The sequence below is a fragment of the Thermobia domestica genome, chromosome 9 (genome assembly GCF_964235325.1).
Source record: "Thermobia domestica chromosome 9, izTheDome1.hap1.1, whole genome shotgun sequence".
NCBI lineage: Eukaryota > Metazoa > Arthropoda > Insecta > Zygentoma > Lepismatidae > Thermobia > Thermobia domestica.
In genome coordinates this window covers 23,739,680-23,759,022 of record NC_137462.1, presented here as the reverse complement: position 1 = coordinate 23,759,022, position 19,343 = coordinate 23,739,680, and the positions used below count along the sequence as shown (strand labels likewise).

At 36.0% G+C, this 19,343-nt stretch overlaps 2 protein-coding genes across 2 annotated transcripts in view; one reads left to right on the top strand and one right to left on the bottom strand.

The window, feature by feature from the left end:
- Positions 1–655: 655 nt before the first annotated feature.
- Positions 656–19,343, bottom strand: part of fu (STKc_STK36 domain-containing protein fused) — a 61,227-nt gene continuing 42,539 nt past the window's right edge. Inside the window, exons 7-11 of the mRNA XM_081770761.1 lie at positions 16,453–16,552; positions 10,119–11,248; positions 6,481–6,665; positions 5,435–5,511; positions 656–1,112 (exon numbers count right to left, since the gene is read on the bottom strand). Coding sequence (XP_081626887.1) covers positions 5,452–5,511; positions 6,481–6,665; positions 10,119–11,248; positions 16,453–16,552 — 1,475 coding nt within the window. The 3' untranslated portion in view covers positions 656–1,112; positions 5,435–5,451. The remainder of the gene's footprint in view (positions 1,113–5,434; positions 5,512–6,480; positions 6,666–10,118; positions 11,249–16,452; positions 16,553–19,343) is intronic.
- Positions 2,998–3,468, top strand: LOC145660770 (protein GVQW3-like). Its single transcript, XM_081726175.1, has one exon. The coding sequence runs from the start codon at positions 2,998–3,000 to the stop codon at positions 3,466–3,468; it is 471 nt and encodes a 156-aa protein (XP_081582301.1).

Below are 19,343 nucleotides of genomic sequence, written 5' to 3'. Positions count from 1 at the left end.
ATTTTCGGTCCCGGTAGTATTTTTCTCGAGACACCAGATGCCTTCTTTTTTTAAATCTCTCGTTTAAAAACAGATGTATGGTCACCTTACTTTAGATTGCTGTAGAACCCCAGTTTGCCCAAATCAAAATATGATTGACTATTCGAAATTCATTCCATACATGATTCACCATTACAATACAGAATTTCCCTGTGCAGAATTTGAATCACAAAAGCATTATAGAAACAAGAAATTTTTCCTCCCCTTTAATTTGAGAGCAAGTTTAACAAAGCTTTTGTTATAGTGAAAACATTCAAAAGATATTCAAACAAGCTTGCTCCAGCACATCTCACTTATATTTTAAGACGATAGTATTCCGAAAGTGAATTACGAACGGTAAAAGCGTACGTTTTCTCGCACACCCCTCATTTCGAACACTGCTCGTACAGTCAGCGACAAAAGTTCTTTCCGTTTGATGAAATTAGTTTCGTAAATAACTTCAGAACGGAAGGACTTTACTTTACAATAAATTAAAAAGAATATAATTTTCTGTACGTTTCATCCATACCACCGTTATTACCAAAATAAATTTTACCAAACGGGAAAGAACCTTTGTCGGTGACTGTATAAAAATCACAACGAAATGAAGCATTTCTTTTACAAAAAATTAAAGATATATGAGAAATAAGTTTAGATATATTGCTGTATATTAAGACGATTAGGGACCTGTCACACGAATACACATCTGTACATATCTATTATAGTATGTGTTAAAAAGATACTTATTGTTTCATGGCATTCAAAACTTTATTATTACAAATTTAAAAGCATATAAACATATATTCCTTTATAAACCGTCTTTGTAAATATTTTATATAAAAAGATATACAGTGATTTAGTTTTACAGTTCGAACCAACATTACAAACTTGCTGTTAAAAATTTATATAATTAGTATGAATGTTCTCCTCTTCTTTCTATCTGCAATTCCTTCAATACCCTGTATAATCTTACTCTCCTGCAACTTTCTGAATTGGGATTTCCTGGGAGTATCTTGGTGAATACAGTGCTTGCTTCTGCTCTCCCAACTGCTCGGAGGATCTTCGGCACTCTTTTCTCTTGTCACGTTTCAAACCTGCAAGAAAAATAAATTGAGTTCTGTATGGCAACAAGTTTACAGTGAATGTTTAATGTTTAATGAAGGAACCGTTAATGGAAAATGAAATGAAATCTTTGAGTTTTACGTCCCACGGTTATGCCGGTTAGGCTAAAGGAGACGGTGATGATGAGTAATGAATGAAATGGTGGAATGAAGAAAGTGGGAGGAAACGGGAGAACCCCGAGAAAACCCACGCACACGGTGTTTGTCCACCACAAAGTTCACTTGGCGGGGGCTGGGATCGAACCCGGGACCCCAAGCACCAGAGGTGAACGCTCTACCACTGAGCCACCGCGGCCCTACGAAGCGTTAATGGGAATTGGAGATTTCAAGATTGGAGGGCAGATGATTAACGAGATCAGATAGATGATACGGTTACTACAGCTAGAACTGAAAAAAGGCCTATAGAAGATGAGACAAAAAAGTTGACACTGGCAAACGATAAGGAATGGAAATCAACACCGAAATATCGAAAATCATGAGAATATTCCGTGGAAACACGCCCTTAACGGATCAGAATAGAACAAAGAGAACTTAAAGAGGTCAACAATTTCAAATATCTTGGAAATATTTTGACGAGAGACGCTTACTGCACCAAGGAGATCAGATCACGAATTGCCATAGCCAAAGAAGCATTCAACAAGAAAAGATTACTCTTAACTAGCAGGCTCAATATTGGACTAAGGGAGAAATTGGTCAAGTGCTATATATGGAGTATTGAACTGCATGGTTCAGAGACTGGGACATTACGAAAGTTAGAGGAGAAATATTTGGAGAGCTTCGAAATGGGGTGTTGGAGGAAGATGGAGAAGATAAAATGGACAGAGAGTGTAACAAATGAAGATGTTTTAAAAGGAATAGGTTAAAAAAGGATGCTTTTAACCAGCAGCCTTCATAGGAAAACCAATTGCGAAGGAATTGTTTTCTTCATAGCGCCATAGAAGGAACGCGAGGAAAAGGAAGAAGAAGACAGTTGATCAATAATTTAAAAAGCAAAAGACAATATTGGGAGTTAAAAGAGAAAGCTGAAGATCGAGAAACGTGGAAGAAACCTTTCTAAACTCATTAGACCCAGGACCAGCCAATAGGCAGAATACTTAATAATAATATGGCAACAAAAACATGAAAAAATCACAAAGGAAATATTGGAATTTCACAACTAATAAACTAGATAATACGTTGGCCATTCGGAAAGCAAATAACTTTTGTATATACAAAGATGTGAACTGACAACCATATATATATATATATATATATATATATATATATATATATATTAGAATATGCATATTGTTAACAAATTCTGTACAAACAAAAAGACAGATTGTCGGAAGTTACATGTCTAATCTGATTCAGAGAATAATAATAATTAATCCTGTGTGCATGTAATTGGTGAGTTATTGATGTTTAGAGGAACTAGAAAGATTTTACGATATTTGAGAGTAAGTCCTGATTGGAATAATTAAGAAAAAGTTAAGCACATAAAAAGATGTTTAAGCTGAAAGTGTTGTGCTGTCCTCTCACTGCCTAAGACTTCACGGGCATTTTTAGAATACATCAATATGGTGACAAAATATATGGTTTTAAGTCATACAAAAATATTACAACACTGATCATCGAAAGTTTAGGATATTTCACATAAAATCCTAAACTAGGTTTAGCAGATTCGGATGTACACGGGAAAGTAAAAAAGTAATTTCTCGCACTAGGGTTTGGTAACACTGCTAGTATCCAGCACTGAATTAGTGTCGTCTGCAACACTTCTATGACACTTCTTCTGTCACTCTTATTCCCGCGTTGGTCGTTGGAGTGTAACAGACCGTTAAACAGCAGCTCCATTAGCGATCGCACCAAGGAGGAAATGAGGGTACTGATTCGCTTTTTGTTTGCTGAAGATGTTAAACCACCTGAGGAATTTATTCGTCGAACGCAAGCACAGTATGCTGACAGCTGTTTGTCGCGAAGCAAGATCTACGAATGGATAGAGCGTTTCAAACATGGAAGAACTTCTTTATGTGACGAGGAAAGATTGGGCAGGCCATTGACGTCAACGACTGAAGACAATTTGAAAGTCATTAAGGGTATGGTGATGGAAAACAGACGAATCACAGTGGACGAAATCGTTAATACTTTACATATCAGTCATGGTTCAGCATATTCCATCTTACACGACGGGCTATATTTTCGGAAAGTGTCTGCAAGATGGGTCCCGAAAGAATTGTCATCGCAGCTTGACATCTCTAGTAAACGTTTGGCCCGTTATCGTCGCGATGGAGATGGATTTTTACAGCAAATCGTTACTGTAGATGAAACATGGATACATCATGGGTGAGACTGGCTCCAAGCGATTTTAATATGTTTGATCATTGAAGAAAGCGCTCAGGGGAAAAGATTTGCAACCAATGCAGACGTCATTGATGCGGTTCAAAATTAGTTACAGGTGCAACCAAGAAGCTTTTTCTTCTGACGTAATCGAAAAAAAACTTGTGAAACGTTGAGAAAAGTACGCTGAAGTGCAGGAAGATTATGTAGAAAAATAATGTATGTATCAGTTTTCTATCATTAGAATAAATGTATCTTTTCTCGAGTCCCTTTACTTTTTGACTTCCCCTTGTACTTTTATTTGAAAAAAAAAAAAAAATGAAAAGAAAAGAAAAAGAAGGAAAGAAAGAGAGTATTTTTGTGCCACTTATCTGATTACAACTCTAGTATTTACTTAACATTTTGTTTGTATTTATAATTTTCATTATGAAATTTTACCAAAAATGTATGTTAACGTAGAATTAGAAAAAAAGTACAGAATATTACAACGGTGCGAATGAAATGTCCACATTCAGGTGCATCATTTCCAAGGGACAAAAAAAGTAAAAACTACCTGATTAATCAAATAGTCACCGTCTGCAACCACACACTTCTGCCATCCTCAGCCAACGATTGGAGTCTGCGATGTGAAGACCTCCTCAACTGCACGTTATACTACCAAGTTATCAGAGAAAGTCTTCCCTTCTAAGAAGTAATCAACATGCCGGAAGAGATGGTAGTCAGTGAGATAGAAAGCGGGGAAATACGGAGATGAGGAAGGATTTCATACTGCAATTCATGGAGAGCTTCCACTGTTCTTTGAGCGATATCTGGTCGAACACTGTTGTGCAACATGAGGACACAATGTTTGTTGACCATTGTTGGATGCTTGCGGACAAATCTGTGGTGCATTTCACGAAGTTCAGCATCGTAACGGTTTATATTAATGGGTTCACGTCGCTTGAGAAAGACATAATGGATCACTTCCACCACAGACCACCATACCAGCATAAGACGGTCTGTGCGTGAAGATGTGGCTCAGGAAACGGTCCAGAATGCTTATTACGATCCAACCATTGCTTGATAGTTTAAGATTATCGTAACAGACTATTTTTCTCTCAGGCTGGGGTAAAAGTGAAGGGGATGTCGTCCCCCACTTTCTAAAAAATACAATGGGCAAAGATAGGCACGGAGAACTGCGTGACGTCATGCGTCCCCTACCTTTTCAGACCCACTTTTACACCTACTCTCAAGTGACAATCCGATGAAGGAAACTTTTATAGTTATTCCTTATACTCAGAGAGCTGTACACCGCCAGATGGCGGTTTTTGTTGAGCGGCGTCAGCTCATGTAGCATCCATGAATATAACGATTACATGGAGGATTCAAAGGGCAGTGGTATAGTGTATGTCTAACCCGTATGAAATAGCACGGACACTTTTTCGAAGATTTGCTTCTACAGTGTTCTTGAGGAGCTCATACGAACATGATGTTGGTTGGTGCTCACAGGACTCATATTGCAATGCTGTCACTGAATCGAAATTTGACACAACAACGGAAAATGGTATGTTCATTCGCATATTCCTGGTTCAAATGCACTGTTAAAGCTTTTGCGACTTGCTGTGTAGAATCCCAGTTTGAATTCGTAAAGAAAAAACACTTGTAATTGTGTGTTCTCCAAGATGTATTTTCATGCAATCCTGTTGCCAACAACGCACTGTCTTCTGACTGTCCTGGTACTCCAGCCAGTTTGCTGGACGTGTATTGAGTTTGTAACGTTAAAACATCTGTCCTTAATCCATCCCTGTGTTGTATTGCTGAGGTGAGTTCCCCACCAGACATGACGTTTCATTTTCACCAACCTAATACTACTTTACACTATCTTGCATAAAAAACGTTCGGTACCTATTTTTAAGTAATTTAATTATTTTTATGAATTTATCAAATTGAATCTTAGATTATTCATGAGTAACAGAAGGAATATTGGAAGAACTTACATCCAAAAGTGCTTTCTTCAAGTTTTAACGTTGTAGAAAAATAGTTTACTAAGTTCTGATACAGCACCTTTTGCGGCCTGAAAGAAGAGAATAATTAATTTGTTATTTATAAAATATAAATCTAGGGTTTCTGTTCTAAGTTTGGTTTCAGGTTATTTTATATCTGGAATCAATATACCAATCTTAAATACTGAAATTACTGATATCTCATAGACATTCTGGAATAACTTGGCAGATACGAAGTAACTTTTTCTGGTTTATTTCTTTCCACATACCCTTTTGAGTCCACATACCATCAAATAAATTCCATCGATATCTCTCATCTACTAGTGGATTTAATTGTAATCTAACATATCCACAGCAAGTGAACAAGCCACACAACAGGTTACAGCCACAGAAAACATTATAGTCACTAATAACTTTCTGAAATGTTGGTGATCAGTACACACACTAACATGATTACCAAAATCAAGCCAGGTATATAATAATGCAATTAGATTCCCAGCTGCACCTAATAAATTACCATTAGTTAAAATACAACTTCACACTTTAACCCGTAAGTACTAGCGCCCTTCTTTGTGACAGCAGTACTCGCGCGGGGTCCCAATAAACCCCCAAATTGATATTTTTTTTACAATATTTTTTTAATGATTAAGACAGTATACATAACTCTAGACATGTTTTTACAAGTATTTGCTGCAATTAGATTTTTTGTACTCGTTTTGAGACATTTTGTTATATATTTTCATCAGAACTTCTGGCTAACAACAAAAAATTTACCTGTTTGGTGTCTGCGTACACCCCGCGCGAGTACTTTTAAGGGTTAAACAGCTTATAATCTGACAACGACGATAAAAATTGAATTAAAGAAAGCCGAAATGCAAGTTCAAAAGCAACACAGCTGCAATTATAATATAATACTAAAACAAGAAGTACATTTCGTTTTCTTTTTATGTAAGAGTGCATCTTTCATATGTTTTTACCCTACGTAATACTTCAACTTTTCTAACATATTCTTACTAAGTGTAATTTTGACCAATGCTTACGTTTTGCACTTCTTTGTTCGAATCGTTCAATAACGCTTCCAGGTCATCTTTTAACTTCCTGTTCCAAACAAGTCTAAGAGCATTACAACTATATCGGCTCAGCAGGCGAAGAAGAATGCAACACCGTGTACGGAGTTTCGAATTATGGTTCGCTAGCATACGGTTCAACTCCACTACACTACAACCTGGAACAAAAAGAGGAAAAAGAGTCAAATTTTGATTTTCAGATGTACGTAACGAGAAGAATAACTAACAAGTATTGCGTAAAAATTCTCTATTGCGGAAAAAATCATCCTTCATTGATTTTAACAAAGATTCAGATGCATGTAACGAGAAGAGTAACTACCAAGTAACAAGTAAGTTTCTCTACTGCGTAAAAAATTCGTCCTTGGTTGATTTCAGCAAATCTTTATTTCGCAAAAATTTGAGTAAGTCCAAACCCCAACTCTGGTGGCGTGCATAGGTGTGCCATTGTTTTCTGTCAGTGAATACGAGGAGGAAAAAAAACCCTCTGGGAAAGTACTTTATTTAGTTGAATTAAAATTCTGAACAACTATTTTATTCAGTTGAACTAAATTCTGTAGAACTATTTTATTTAGCTGGTGAACATTAAAATTTCATTTGTTTATCACTTAGTGCTTAATTTTTCTTTCTCTAAAGGATTGTACAGGTAGTAATTTTGTTAAATATATATATACAGTATACATAACCATCCAAAATTCTTTACGCCTCAGATCCAGAGGTTGCTGGATTTTTGAAGTCAACATGTAGTCTTTTGATGCAGTTTGAGTTCAGTGAGTATGAACAAGAAGCACAGTGCAGTGGGGAATGGCCTGAGATTTTTATCTTACATTAAAGTCTGAGTATCAGATTCAAGTTTAGATCGTAGTTTGGACCTCTGCATAAACATAAACCTCAAAAGATTCGTGCAACTATTCATAACACACAATTCTGTTTCTGCGTTGAGAATGGAAGATTTCTCGCTTGCAAGGGGCACTTTGTTTCCTTGCTTATTATCTAAATATTTATGCATGATAAATTTTAATATTAAATATATATATTTAAGTTGTATTTATTAATTAGTAAGTTAGGCTTGACTCTATTTATTTATTCTAAGTATAGCGTAATATATAATTTTACTGTTTATATTGTGTAAATGTATGTAAATATCAAAAAGAGAATTATCCAAATCATTTATATATATTAAAAATTGCTCATGATTATGTTTCAGTTAGTTAGGTCGGATATTACTCTCGCGCTCACTTGTTCATAGACCTGGTTGAGAGGCTAGTTTTTGAAAATTTCTCCTTGTTGCTTGCTTTTCCCAGTAATTTTCCATTGCTGCAGAAGTTTCCAAAACCGTTGCTAAGTTAATTTTTTTCTGTCCCCGGTAAAACACATAAAAAGGAGGATTTTTTTATGGCTTTCGCTGTGTCAGCTAGGGAGGCCTATAGGGTGGAGGTCTCTATACTGGTGGCTGTTTCAGTCCGAAGGAAATTAGCAAGTAAGCTTTTTTCCGGGAGTTTGTGCCTTAGAATAGTTACTGGATGTTCAGTGGATACGTTAGTCCCGCTAGAGAAAGTGGTCTCTGGCCATAACTTAGGTGATTTCCCGAGATAGGAGGAGGAATTAAAGAATCAAGTAGGGAGTTTGAGCTCTACGTCAGAATAATGGCTTAAATGGGCTCTAGTTTAATGGTTAGAAAGAGTGAAAAGTAATTTGCTCTTGGTGTGATCCCAGGGAAAGAGTGAACCCAGGACACTTAGGTTTTGAAATCTCCAGGTGCTGGAGGTTTTCCCTATGTAATTTGAATCCAGGTTGCGATTTGGATTCGATCCACGTACAGTCAGGCAGTAATGAGGCTTGGTTGGTGTTTCTATTTTCACACTGCGACTTTCGTGTTCGAAAGTATTACAATGTGTGGTTTACCTTTTTAAACCTAGAGTCTTAAATGATAGACGTAATGTAATAGCTGGGCCATGAATGACGGCTGCTACTCCTATTCCCAAAGTTTACCCATCCTTTAAATCTTTAGTTAGTTTCCCTATCTGGATTTCTCTACGTGTTGAGAGTCCAAACCAGGTGTAGGCCAGACTATTATAGTAATTAAGTTTAACAGTCTTTGAAAGCAAGGAATATGGATCTAGAGTAGAGAGAGTACTAGTTTCCATATTGCCGCAGTCCTCAAAGAATATTAGAGAAATTTTATTGTTTAAGATTAGAGATTATTTAAATTAGAGGCTGAGCTCCTTTCACTCCCCAATGAGTACTTTGGGAAGTCGAGCAAGATATTAAAGTTGTCTTTTAAGGGCAAAATAACATTCTTCGAATCTATATAATTACTAGTCTCTCACCTTGCCTAAATTAGAGGAATATTGATTTTAATAAACTAGTTATCCACCATAAATTCCTTGAATTTTCATTTTAACTCAATCGTATTTAGAACCTGTTACCTAGACGACAGCGAGCGGACGATTTTTTGTTGTGAAGTTTATTTCTTTTTGTTGTAAGGTAAAAATGGCAGACTCAATAGTTTGAGTAGTGTGATAAGGAATCTCGATTTGATTTATAATTTCATAAAGAGATAGACAGCAATATAACATTTTTTTATTTTTTTTTTATCCTTACATGCTCGATGTAAGGATGTTAAATCAAGCAGTTTGCACATTGACTACTGAAAACCACAGCGACTACCACGACCACGACATACCTATGTCAGTAGTTTTCTCGTAACGTGCGATCTGTACATATATCTTACACGTAAGTAGTTTTTAAGATGTGTTCATCCTCTTTTAAGAAGCTGGACTAATGAAGTAGAGGGTTACTCGGATTTCCACCCTTTTCTTTTTCCGGAAAATTTTTATACCTTGATTTATGGAAGCCAAGTTTAGTGATACGACTTCATTCTCTATAACGATTCTGGGTCCTTGACACTGTAAGAGTTCTTTATATAGAAGGAATATTAACTGATTACTTGTGTAGTGAATCCAAAATTAGACGGTTCCTGCATACCGGTACGCATTATCCCTAATCCTAATATCAACCAGTTTCTCTACTTTCCTCGCAATTACCAGCTTGCTATATACATTTTTGAAGCACAGGGAAAAGAAACTGGGCCATCCTACCCTGCCCAACTGGCTGAGTGGTTCCACTTACAAAGTTTTGCTAGGGTAAATGGGCTAGAAACTGCCTCCGGGCAGAACACTCAAGACATCATAAAGTTCCCTCGTCTCCGTAAATTTTATAGATCAGACTCTGCTGCAACATTAATGAGAGGAAGTATTGGTTTATAAATTATTCCGCTCTAACTTCATTTATTGAACAGAATGTTATATTATGAAAGGCTAGAACTACTAACTTGAAACACTTAAAGGAAAAGGAAAAAGAAAGCAAAGAAGAAAGCAAGCAAACAAGAAAGAAAACAAGGAAGCCAGAAAGAAAGAAAAGAAAAAAGAAAGCAAGCAAGAAAGAAAGAAAAAGCAAGAAAACAAGAAACAAAGCAAGCAAGCAAGAAACCAAGCAAGAAAGAGAAAGAAAGAAAGGAAGGACAGAAAGACAGACGACAGACAGAAAGAGAAACAATGAGTGAATGAGTAAGCTAACTTAGTAACCTCTTTTTTACTGTATCAAATACTTACCATTATCACTGCCGAAGATTATTTGTTCCACAATACTGGCATTCTCTGGAAGCACCCTCAATATTTGCATTAATATAGCAATAAGATCTGTCACAACGCGCATTTTCCGTTTATCAAGAACGAGAAACAGTTGCAAAAGGTGGCTTGCGTTCAATATACACACACTATCACAGAACTGATAAAGAAAATCTACTTCAGCGTACACCAGATGACAGATCAAGAGGTATATGCTTTCCAAGGCTTGAAGATCATCTGCACGAAGGTCTGAGATTTTCTTAAAATCATCCGTAGCATCGTCTGTATCATAACCTTTTTTACGCATAAGTAATTTTGACGCATACATGAGATTAGGAACTAACTTCATCTCCAGGTACACTTGACGTATTTGTGCCAATTGTTCCTCTTCAATCTCGATCACAAATGGAAGAGAACATAAGTACGCTATGTACTCAATCACTTTGCACGACGTAAGCGGATTTCGTAGCGGGGCAACTATAACCATCATGAAGCTTTGTTGAAGAAGAGAATCTACTTCTTGGTTCATCACTTCTTCCATGGTTTTCTGCAGGAACGCCAACCATTCATCGTTTTCGATGTTTCTGTTGTCAGAGTCAAGGCTATGGAGTGTAAACAGAGCCCGACTTTTGAGCAGTTCTTCATTCATCACCCTCCTTGGCTGAACATCTACTGACGGGAATTCTTGTTGAAAATCTACACTTAAACGAGATCCGGCTGATTTCCTTGTCGTTCCACACGCTTCTTCTAAACCTTCACAAGCACTTTCAACATTATTACCACAACACACTTCCTCACACTGAATACTTTGGTCAGTATACGTCTTCTCTGGTCCAGAATCCATGTCTCTTTTCTCTTCTTCGTGATCCTCACGAATAGTATTACACTGACAAACAAGTGACGTGTTATTATCTGAGATCTCCAATAATTTAGCTTCTTCTTCTTCTCGGACACTACAGGGAGCCTCTCTTCCACCCATCAGCACGCCAGTCTCACTCTTAGTCACAAACGCAGATGTTGCACCGTTCTTGGATTGCGCTCTGGCGTTCTTCTGTCGCAACATTTCCAGCTTTTTCTCATGTTCCTCCAATTTCTGTACAGCTTTGATTAGAATTCTGCAAAAAGAGAAATGGGATAATAAGAACACACACATAACATTTTACACAGATAGTCCTCGATTTACGTACGTAGATCGTTCCAGGGATCTTTGCGCAAGTCGAATTTTTACCAGAACGCAAGGGCGCCGATCCTGGGGAGCCCCTCGCCCCCAAAACTCATGTGGGCCCCCTTCATTCCATTTGTGAATATATAATATTTGGCATAATTTGAATGCAATTTGTCTTAAAATCCTCATATATATGCCGTCTGCATCTGAATGGCCCCCCCCCCCCCAAATTTACAGAGAAATAGGCGCCCTTGCAAGAACGTAAAGTCTGTTGCAAACATGGGTCGCGGTGACTTAATGGTAGAGCGCTTATCTCTAATGCGTGGGATCCCTGGATCAATCTCGGCTCATGCCAAGTGCGCTTTGTGGTAGACAAACACCATGTGTGTGAGTTTTCTTGCGGTTCTCCCATGTCTTTCCACCTTCATCATCACCAATTTCTCCATTGCCATTTCTCATCACCGCCTCTGTTAACCTCTGAGCATAATCGTGGGACGTTAATCTCAAAGTTTTTTTTTTTTTTTTTTGCAAATACGTATGAAAAAAAAAATATTCGAAACAATACTGTTTAATAATACTACAATGCAAAAAGCACAATCACATAAACAGGGCACAGAACTTTATACTCTTACAAAATTGATGGTAAAAAGAATTAACTAACTAATAATTGTTTAATAATAGTTAATTATCTAATTACCAGGATCATCAAGTTCCAAGTCTTTAAATGCAGCATCGGCGCTGTTCGAGAGCATTTCTTTCTTCAGATCTAAGTATCGTTCATAAATTTTATTTTTATATATATCGCGAATTTCTTACCTAACTATGTATTTACGTAACTCGGGGACTATCTGTACTAAAAATAAATTAGTTTCACTTAGAAGTTTGATCAGTATCTCTGTTACGAATTGGACTTCTGAACTATAACAGAAAGTTTTATATCTGAGCAATATTAAATGTCAATGTACCTGAGGATCTACTTTTATTTTTATATATTTATTTTAATTATTTACGAACATAATTTCAGATACAGCTGAACGCCAGTTTACAGTGGGATATCTAACAAATCTAAGAGATGATAACATATAATAATAATAATAATAATAATAATAATAATAATAATAATAATAATAATAATAATAATAATAATAATAATAATAATAATAATAAAACGAAATAACATCTACCGTAAACTGGGGTTACTTGGAAAGTTTTTTTTTCATACACCCATTGTTATTTATTGCAATTAAGTTTTCTTCTTGCGATGTTTCTAGAGCTTAGTCCATGTTACTTTTTCTTATAGTTATAACAAACTTTTACTGGGACTGAAGCCTCCCTGGAGAAAAAAAAATGTGCTGTTTCCAAGTAGTCCTGCTTTTGGGGCTATTTGAAAAATATATGTTTTTTCATAGTAGTAAGAGCTGTGTGAAAGATGGGACTATTTGGAAAGAACCACTTGCAAGATCACACTTTCCTGAGAAGATTGATATGCAAAATGCGATTTTTTTTTCATAGTAATGTATTCCAAGGCTGTTTTAAATAAAAAGAAACTTTTTTTTTTTTTTTTTTTTTTTTTTTTTGCACAACCTTTTAGTTAAACACAATAAATTGTTGAACCAATCTAAACTAACTACAGTGGTAAACTTGTCTTCCTGAAGGCCTACAGAACCAGTAAAAGTTTTTGCAATATGCTTTTATAAATGGTAGTTTGTCAAACAATGCAATGGAAATTTTGGCAAATGCCAATACACGCATAAACTCTTGAGACTTCTTTAAAACACTCAAACATGCCCTACACAATTTTATGAAATTTATGCATGTATCAGATCAGTAACTGCCTTACATTGGTTTACAAAATTACCTGGTACCGTTTTTACAATTGTACATTTACGTTAACTTTTTGCAAAAATATCAAATGGTACTGTGATAATAATAATAATGTAACACAGTATGATAAGAACAAAAATTCACATATTAAAATTCTTTGCTGCAAAGTCATATGGAAAAACAACTTGTTCTCTGCGGTTGTAGATAGGTTCAGCCAAAACTTCAATAATGTGATCGTTATCTATCCCCTGAACAAGTAGAAAAACGGAAGGGGAAAAAATGGCCACAGACTGTCCCAGAAAGTAAGTGGAAATGTAAAACCAATTCGTTTCATTAGGAAACTTCTGAAAGTAGTGATATTTAGCACAACCACGTAAAAATCACTTTTCATTACGGAAACAAAGGGACAATTTACAGAAAATAAAAAAAAAAGTATCAATTGCTATGAGATTTTTTAGACCAGTCTATGAATAAGACACAGCACTTATGACCAACCTATTGTTTCTTTTACGTGTCTACTTATCATTGGTCTGGAAGAAAACGATATATCTGTCATAGTTCTCTTATTATTATACCATATAACACAAAAGATGTCAGTTTTCTAAATAGCCCCAGATTTTTCAAGTAACCCCAGTTTACGGTTCGTAATAACAAGAAATGTTGACAATAGCCCACTAAAGTTTATCCACTAAAATGACGTCGTAGTCTAGAGTTATATGCAGCTTCAGAATCAAATAAATCTGCAAGTGTATGTGACAATTCGTTGTATAATTTAGGAAGTCTGTAGAACAGAGAATGCTGAACTATTGAAAGTCTAGGTCGTACTATATGTATATAATGTACTCATTATTAAAAGTAGAGACCTTTCTCGCATGTAGTTTCAGAAGCTCATAGGCTCAGATTTCTTCCTTTGTAACGGCAAAATATTATCCAAATAATGCCAACAACCGACCCCTCGCCAGCATAACCTGTGTCCCTTCGACGTTGCCGTATGTCCAAAACTTCTCGAAGAAACCCTTGGTAGATGATGTGTACTTTATTGCAAGTATGAAACTCCTTTTAACATGCATTAAGACTGTCCTCTTTTGTCTTGTTAAATTTTCAGGGTTTGAAGTTAGGGACACTCTCCTTTCGTGTTCTTCAGTGTTAGAATGTATTGTTTAGTTTCTGCAGACTCAAAACAAATGAATAAATGAAAGTCTCAAACCTACACACAAACGGCAGGAATTAATATTCCTAGAAACGTGTCAACATATAAAACTGTCAGCTTCATCAATTACCCTGAGACCGGGTCATAAGTAAGCCCCACACTAAGACTAGTGACATTCTACGCTACCACGGTGTGGCAGCACTGAACAGCAATAGTACATGAGATTATAGGTCCAAAAAAGGCACATTTAAATACCATGTGGAATATCTTCAGCCTCCTTTAGACCCCTTAAAAAAATCATTTTTGGAAATTTTCCTATAGGTTAGTCCCGGAAGGCTACAATCATGACAAATTTCATTATTCTAATCCTGCCGGAAGTGTCTAAACATTTTTGGGTGCAGAAGATGACCCATGTAAATAACATGAGATTTCCATAAGACCACTCTAAAGTTGGAAATTTTTGTTTTTGGTGGTTTAGTTAGATAACGCTAACGAAAATGTAGAAGCATACCGAATTTCAAGTTTTATTCCAATTCCAAGCACTTAAAATATGAGATTATAGGTCCAAAAATAGGTTCATTTAAATGGAGAATTTCTTCATCCCAGACTCCTAAAAATTAGAAATATTCACTTTTGGCAATTTTTCTGTGGGTTAGTCCCGAAAAGTTACAACCATCTCATATTTAATCATTGTTGCCCTACAGAAAGTGCCGAATAATTTTGGGATGTAAATATCCCATATAACGTAGGGAAGATTTTTGAATTGCCCATAAAAACTCACTGAAGTTGGAAATTTTTATTTTTGGTGATTTAGTTGGGTAACGCTACAAGCATGCCGTATTTCAAGTTTTTATTCTAATTCCAAGTATCTAAAACATGAGATTATAGGTCCCAAAAAAGGGCCATTTAAATAACATGGTGAATTTTTTCATCCCTCCTTTAGACACCCTAAAAATTAAAAATATTCACTTTGATAATTTTCCTGGGGAATAGTCCCAAAAAGCTACAATCATGCAAACCTGAGCCCATGTACACCAAAGACACACGCACTAGCTATGAGATTAGCGGGGAGGGCACCTGTAGAGCGTGTTGTACAAAATGGCAAATGTCACTTTCTGTTTGTTGCTATGAAGATAGCTGTGAAAACGCCAACAATTTTGTTTATCTCTAAATACAAGATATTTTCTTTAAATATTATTGCTTCTAATCTTGAATGACTAGTTACACAAGATAAACAATAGTAAGATAAATTAAATATAGAATATATCGAATTATTAAGTAGTATATACTTTGCACGGAAGTATAGAAATAGAAAAAAAAAATACAAATCAGCTTATGCAATTCAAACTGACAATGGCCAATGATAACCAGATCACTATCATTGGAAAAACAGGGTTCAAACATTTTCCACAAACCTTTAATCCGTGCAAAGATCGGACAACAACACCAACACCACCACCACCACAACAACAACAAATAATAATAATAATAATAATAATAATAATAATACAGAGGTTAGTTGTGGATTCATTTAAAAAATCAAATAAGGAATCCAGAGTTGAATTTCGACAAGGGACAACTGACAAAACGCTGGAACGTAACTCTGGATGTGTTTTCGGAATGTCGGAGGGCTATCTACTCTGGCAGCTCTGAAGCCAGATAACAAGTCGATATCACATGACAATAGAAAGACAACGTTTCCGGGAAATTTATTTCAGCAGAAACAACACGAACGAATCCATATAGGTTTTCCTTTTAATTTTGATTTTAGTTCCTTTTTCTCTTTTGTTCCTTCAAATTTCTGGAAAGGAACAAAGTGGAGGTCGGAAAAATGCTTTCTGCAAAAATATACGAATGGTACTTGCAAGGCATTAAGTTTACTGGGACAACTTTAAATTTTAACTTGCTCATATTTGCTATATGGCCAGCACGGCAATGCATTATAAACATTCCTTACAATTAAATTCAAGTTTTATGAATTTTCAAGGTTTCAGAGTGTTAGAAATATTCAGAAGAGACGTATCAACCTTCAGAATGTGAGATATGTTCAGAAGTAATATATCAATTTTCTTTGTACACTCTTATTCTACCAATAAATACTGTATATAACAACTGAGAACTTTCTCCATCTATAACAGACATTTTAAGGTTTTACATCTTAATAAATTACTGAAACTTACTTGGAGTGTCGTGACGATCGAATAGCAAGTCCTTGCTTTTGCAATTCTTTGGCACGTGCTTGAGATGCTGTTAATGGGTCTGTTAAGGGTGAAACCTTATCTAAAACAAGAAAATCATTTATTTGATTTTTTACAAACAGAACATACGCAAAATATTTTGTAGCTTAAATCATAATCACAATCATAATGTTAAGTACAAAAGGCTCACATTCTAAATATCGAGAGAAAGCAAATCATTTCAAATTTATGTTAAGAATATATCGTCGGCGTTTAGGCAGAAGTCACTAACTCCAAAAGATACGAATGGAGTTAGGCACTTCTTCCAGTATACAAGGACTATATACAAGATGAAATATACGACGTTCTGATACATATTATGAGGCTAGATGTAGCAGATGGCATTGTTATGCTAAGGATAACCACGCTTAGCATTACAATTTCTAGCCTGACAGTGTTAGAATGTCATGTATTTTCCCTTGTATATCGTTATCGTATTGGAAGAAGCACCTAACACCATTCGTATGTTTTTGGAGTCAGTGACTTCTGCCTGAATGCTGACGATATATCTCCAGAGCTGTTTACAAGTAGTGAAACTTCGAGCTAAAATGCCTATTTCTTTCCGAACTTCTTTATATACATATTGAAAGGATATTTCAACCAGTACAAGACCCCATCCTTCTCCTATTTAAAAATTGGTATTCGGCATTGATTATTTATTGATTGATTTATTATTTATTTAACGATTACAAGATACAGCTCAGAGGCCATTTTATACTAGATATCTAGCAACAACAATAACAATGGAAATGATTTGGGAAGGTATCGGCAAGGGCCTGTTTAATAGGTACCATCTCGGCATTTGCCTCGTAGGACTGAGGAAAACCATGGAAAACCGCACTCAGGATGGTCAGCAGCGGGAATCGAACCCACGACCTCCCGAATGAGAAGCCAACGCTCTACCACTTGAGCTACTTTGCTTGGTAAGAGATTATATATATCTCTTACCATTTTCATGGAGTTGTCTTCCTACAAGTTACGTAAATAGAATTTTTGATCAACTTTAAAAAAGTTTTAGAAATTAATGAACTGTATTATAATAGTGCTCTACAATAAAATATACATTTGGCAAGTTATAAATAACGGTTTTACGTAAAAACAACATCCTTAACAGAAAATTATGTACATTTTAGCACAAAGCACAAATCTGCCCATTGTAATGTACGGATCTAAAAGCACATTTTTGACGTGCAGAGAAAAGCAAAGACTGAGAGTTTTTAAAAGTAAGTTTTGAGAAGAACACTTGGTGCGTCAAAAGTCAAATTATAGGTGAATAGCAGCTGCATAATGCGGAATTTCACAGCAGCTACAGTTTACCTAATATCATATGGTTATAAGTTCAAGATATTTAAAGATGGCTGGGACATGTTCCTCACATGGAAAATATGAATGAAATGTACAGTTTTAATTAGGGAAGAGATCTTTACGTAGAACTAGAGGTATGGAAATAGTATAAAACAAGATATGAGGGACACAGTATTGTAATAACAGTAAAAAAGGCGTAAGATACGATCCAACGGAGAGGTTTTGTTGTTGTGATGATGTCTTTTGGGTTCTTTAAGCTGTAGAGTAGTAGTTGATATAAGCAAACGTGGCCATAAGAGGTTGACCATCTGTGTGTTGGATAGGTTAACTGATTCGGGCAGTAAATATTTAAATATTTTAGGATTGAGCACATACAAGTTAAGAGATAAAGTCAAGAAGATAAACGATGTTGATGAACTTAAGAACTGACGGAAATGTTTGTCAATCTGTTGCCGGAAGGCTGAAGTTAGTATAATAATTATGGCTCAATAAGGGTATTTGTAAAGAGGGACATACGAAAAAAAAAGAAAGAAAGAAAAAAGACTGGATTTAAAAAAAAAGCTTTATGACCTATGGTTACCTCTATGTTAAAGGAGACGGGATGAAAGTGAACGATTATGACAGAAATGAGTGTAATAAGAATGTGGGAGAAAGCGAGAGAAATTCTAGAAAACTCATGGACACAACTGTTCACCAAAAACTCACATGGCCTGGGATTCAACCAGGGTTCCCTCGCAGAAGAGGTAAGAGGAGCTCTACCACTGAACCACCGTATGACAGGTTGGATTATAAGTTATTTTAGTAGTACGTGTAAAAATAAATAGTTTGCTGAAGAGAAAGCAGAACATTTTGCTGTTTTGGGGTAGGAATTTGTGGCTACTATGACAGCAATTGAGTAAACACAGAACTGACAGAAAAAGTGTTATAGACAGAGAAAACAAGTTAACACCATACTCATAGATATTATCAACCACAAATTTAAGACTTATATTTGACTGACAGGATTGTATTTATGGCTTCCGCCAATACCACGGCTATATAGGATGAGACCTACAGTTCAAAGTAGGATCTTAACCACTGCAACGCACTGCCCTGCTCTCTCAGCGGAAACCGAACCCGGGATCTCGTACATTGAGGGCACATGCAAAAGTCACTAGGCTAATAAAACGAGCAGAGCAAATATTTGAGAACGGTCCTAGATCCACGTTTGCAAAATCAGAAGTGGCACAGGGTGTTATATGGTTCACATTTCTGAAATGTAGCATAGGATGAGTTCTACGGTGTGAAACATAGCACAGGACGAGCTGTGAAATATATCATAGGATGAGTTCTGAGGTGTGAAATATAGCACACGACGAGTTCTGAGGTCTGAAACATAGCACAGGATGAGTCCTGAAGTCTGAAGTATAGCACAGGATGAGATCTGAAGTCTGAAATATAGCACAAGGTGAGTTCTGAGGCTTGAAATATAGCACAGGATGAGTTCTGAGGTATGGAATATAGCATAGGACAAGTTCTAAGATCTAAGA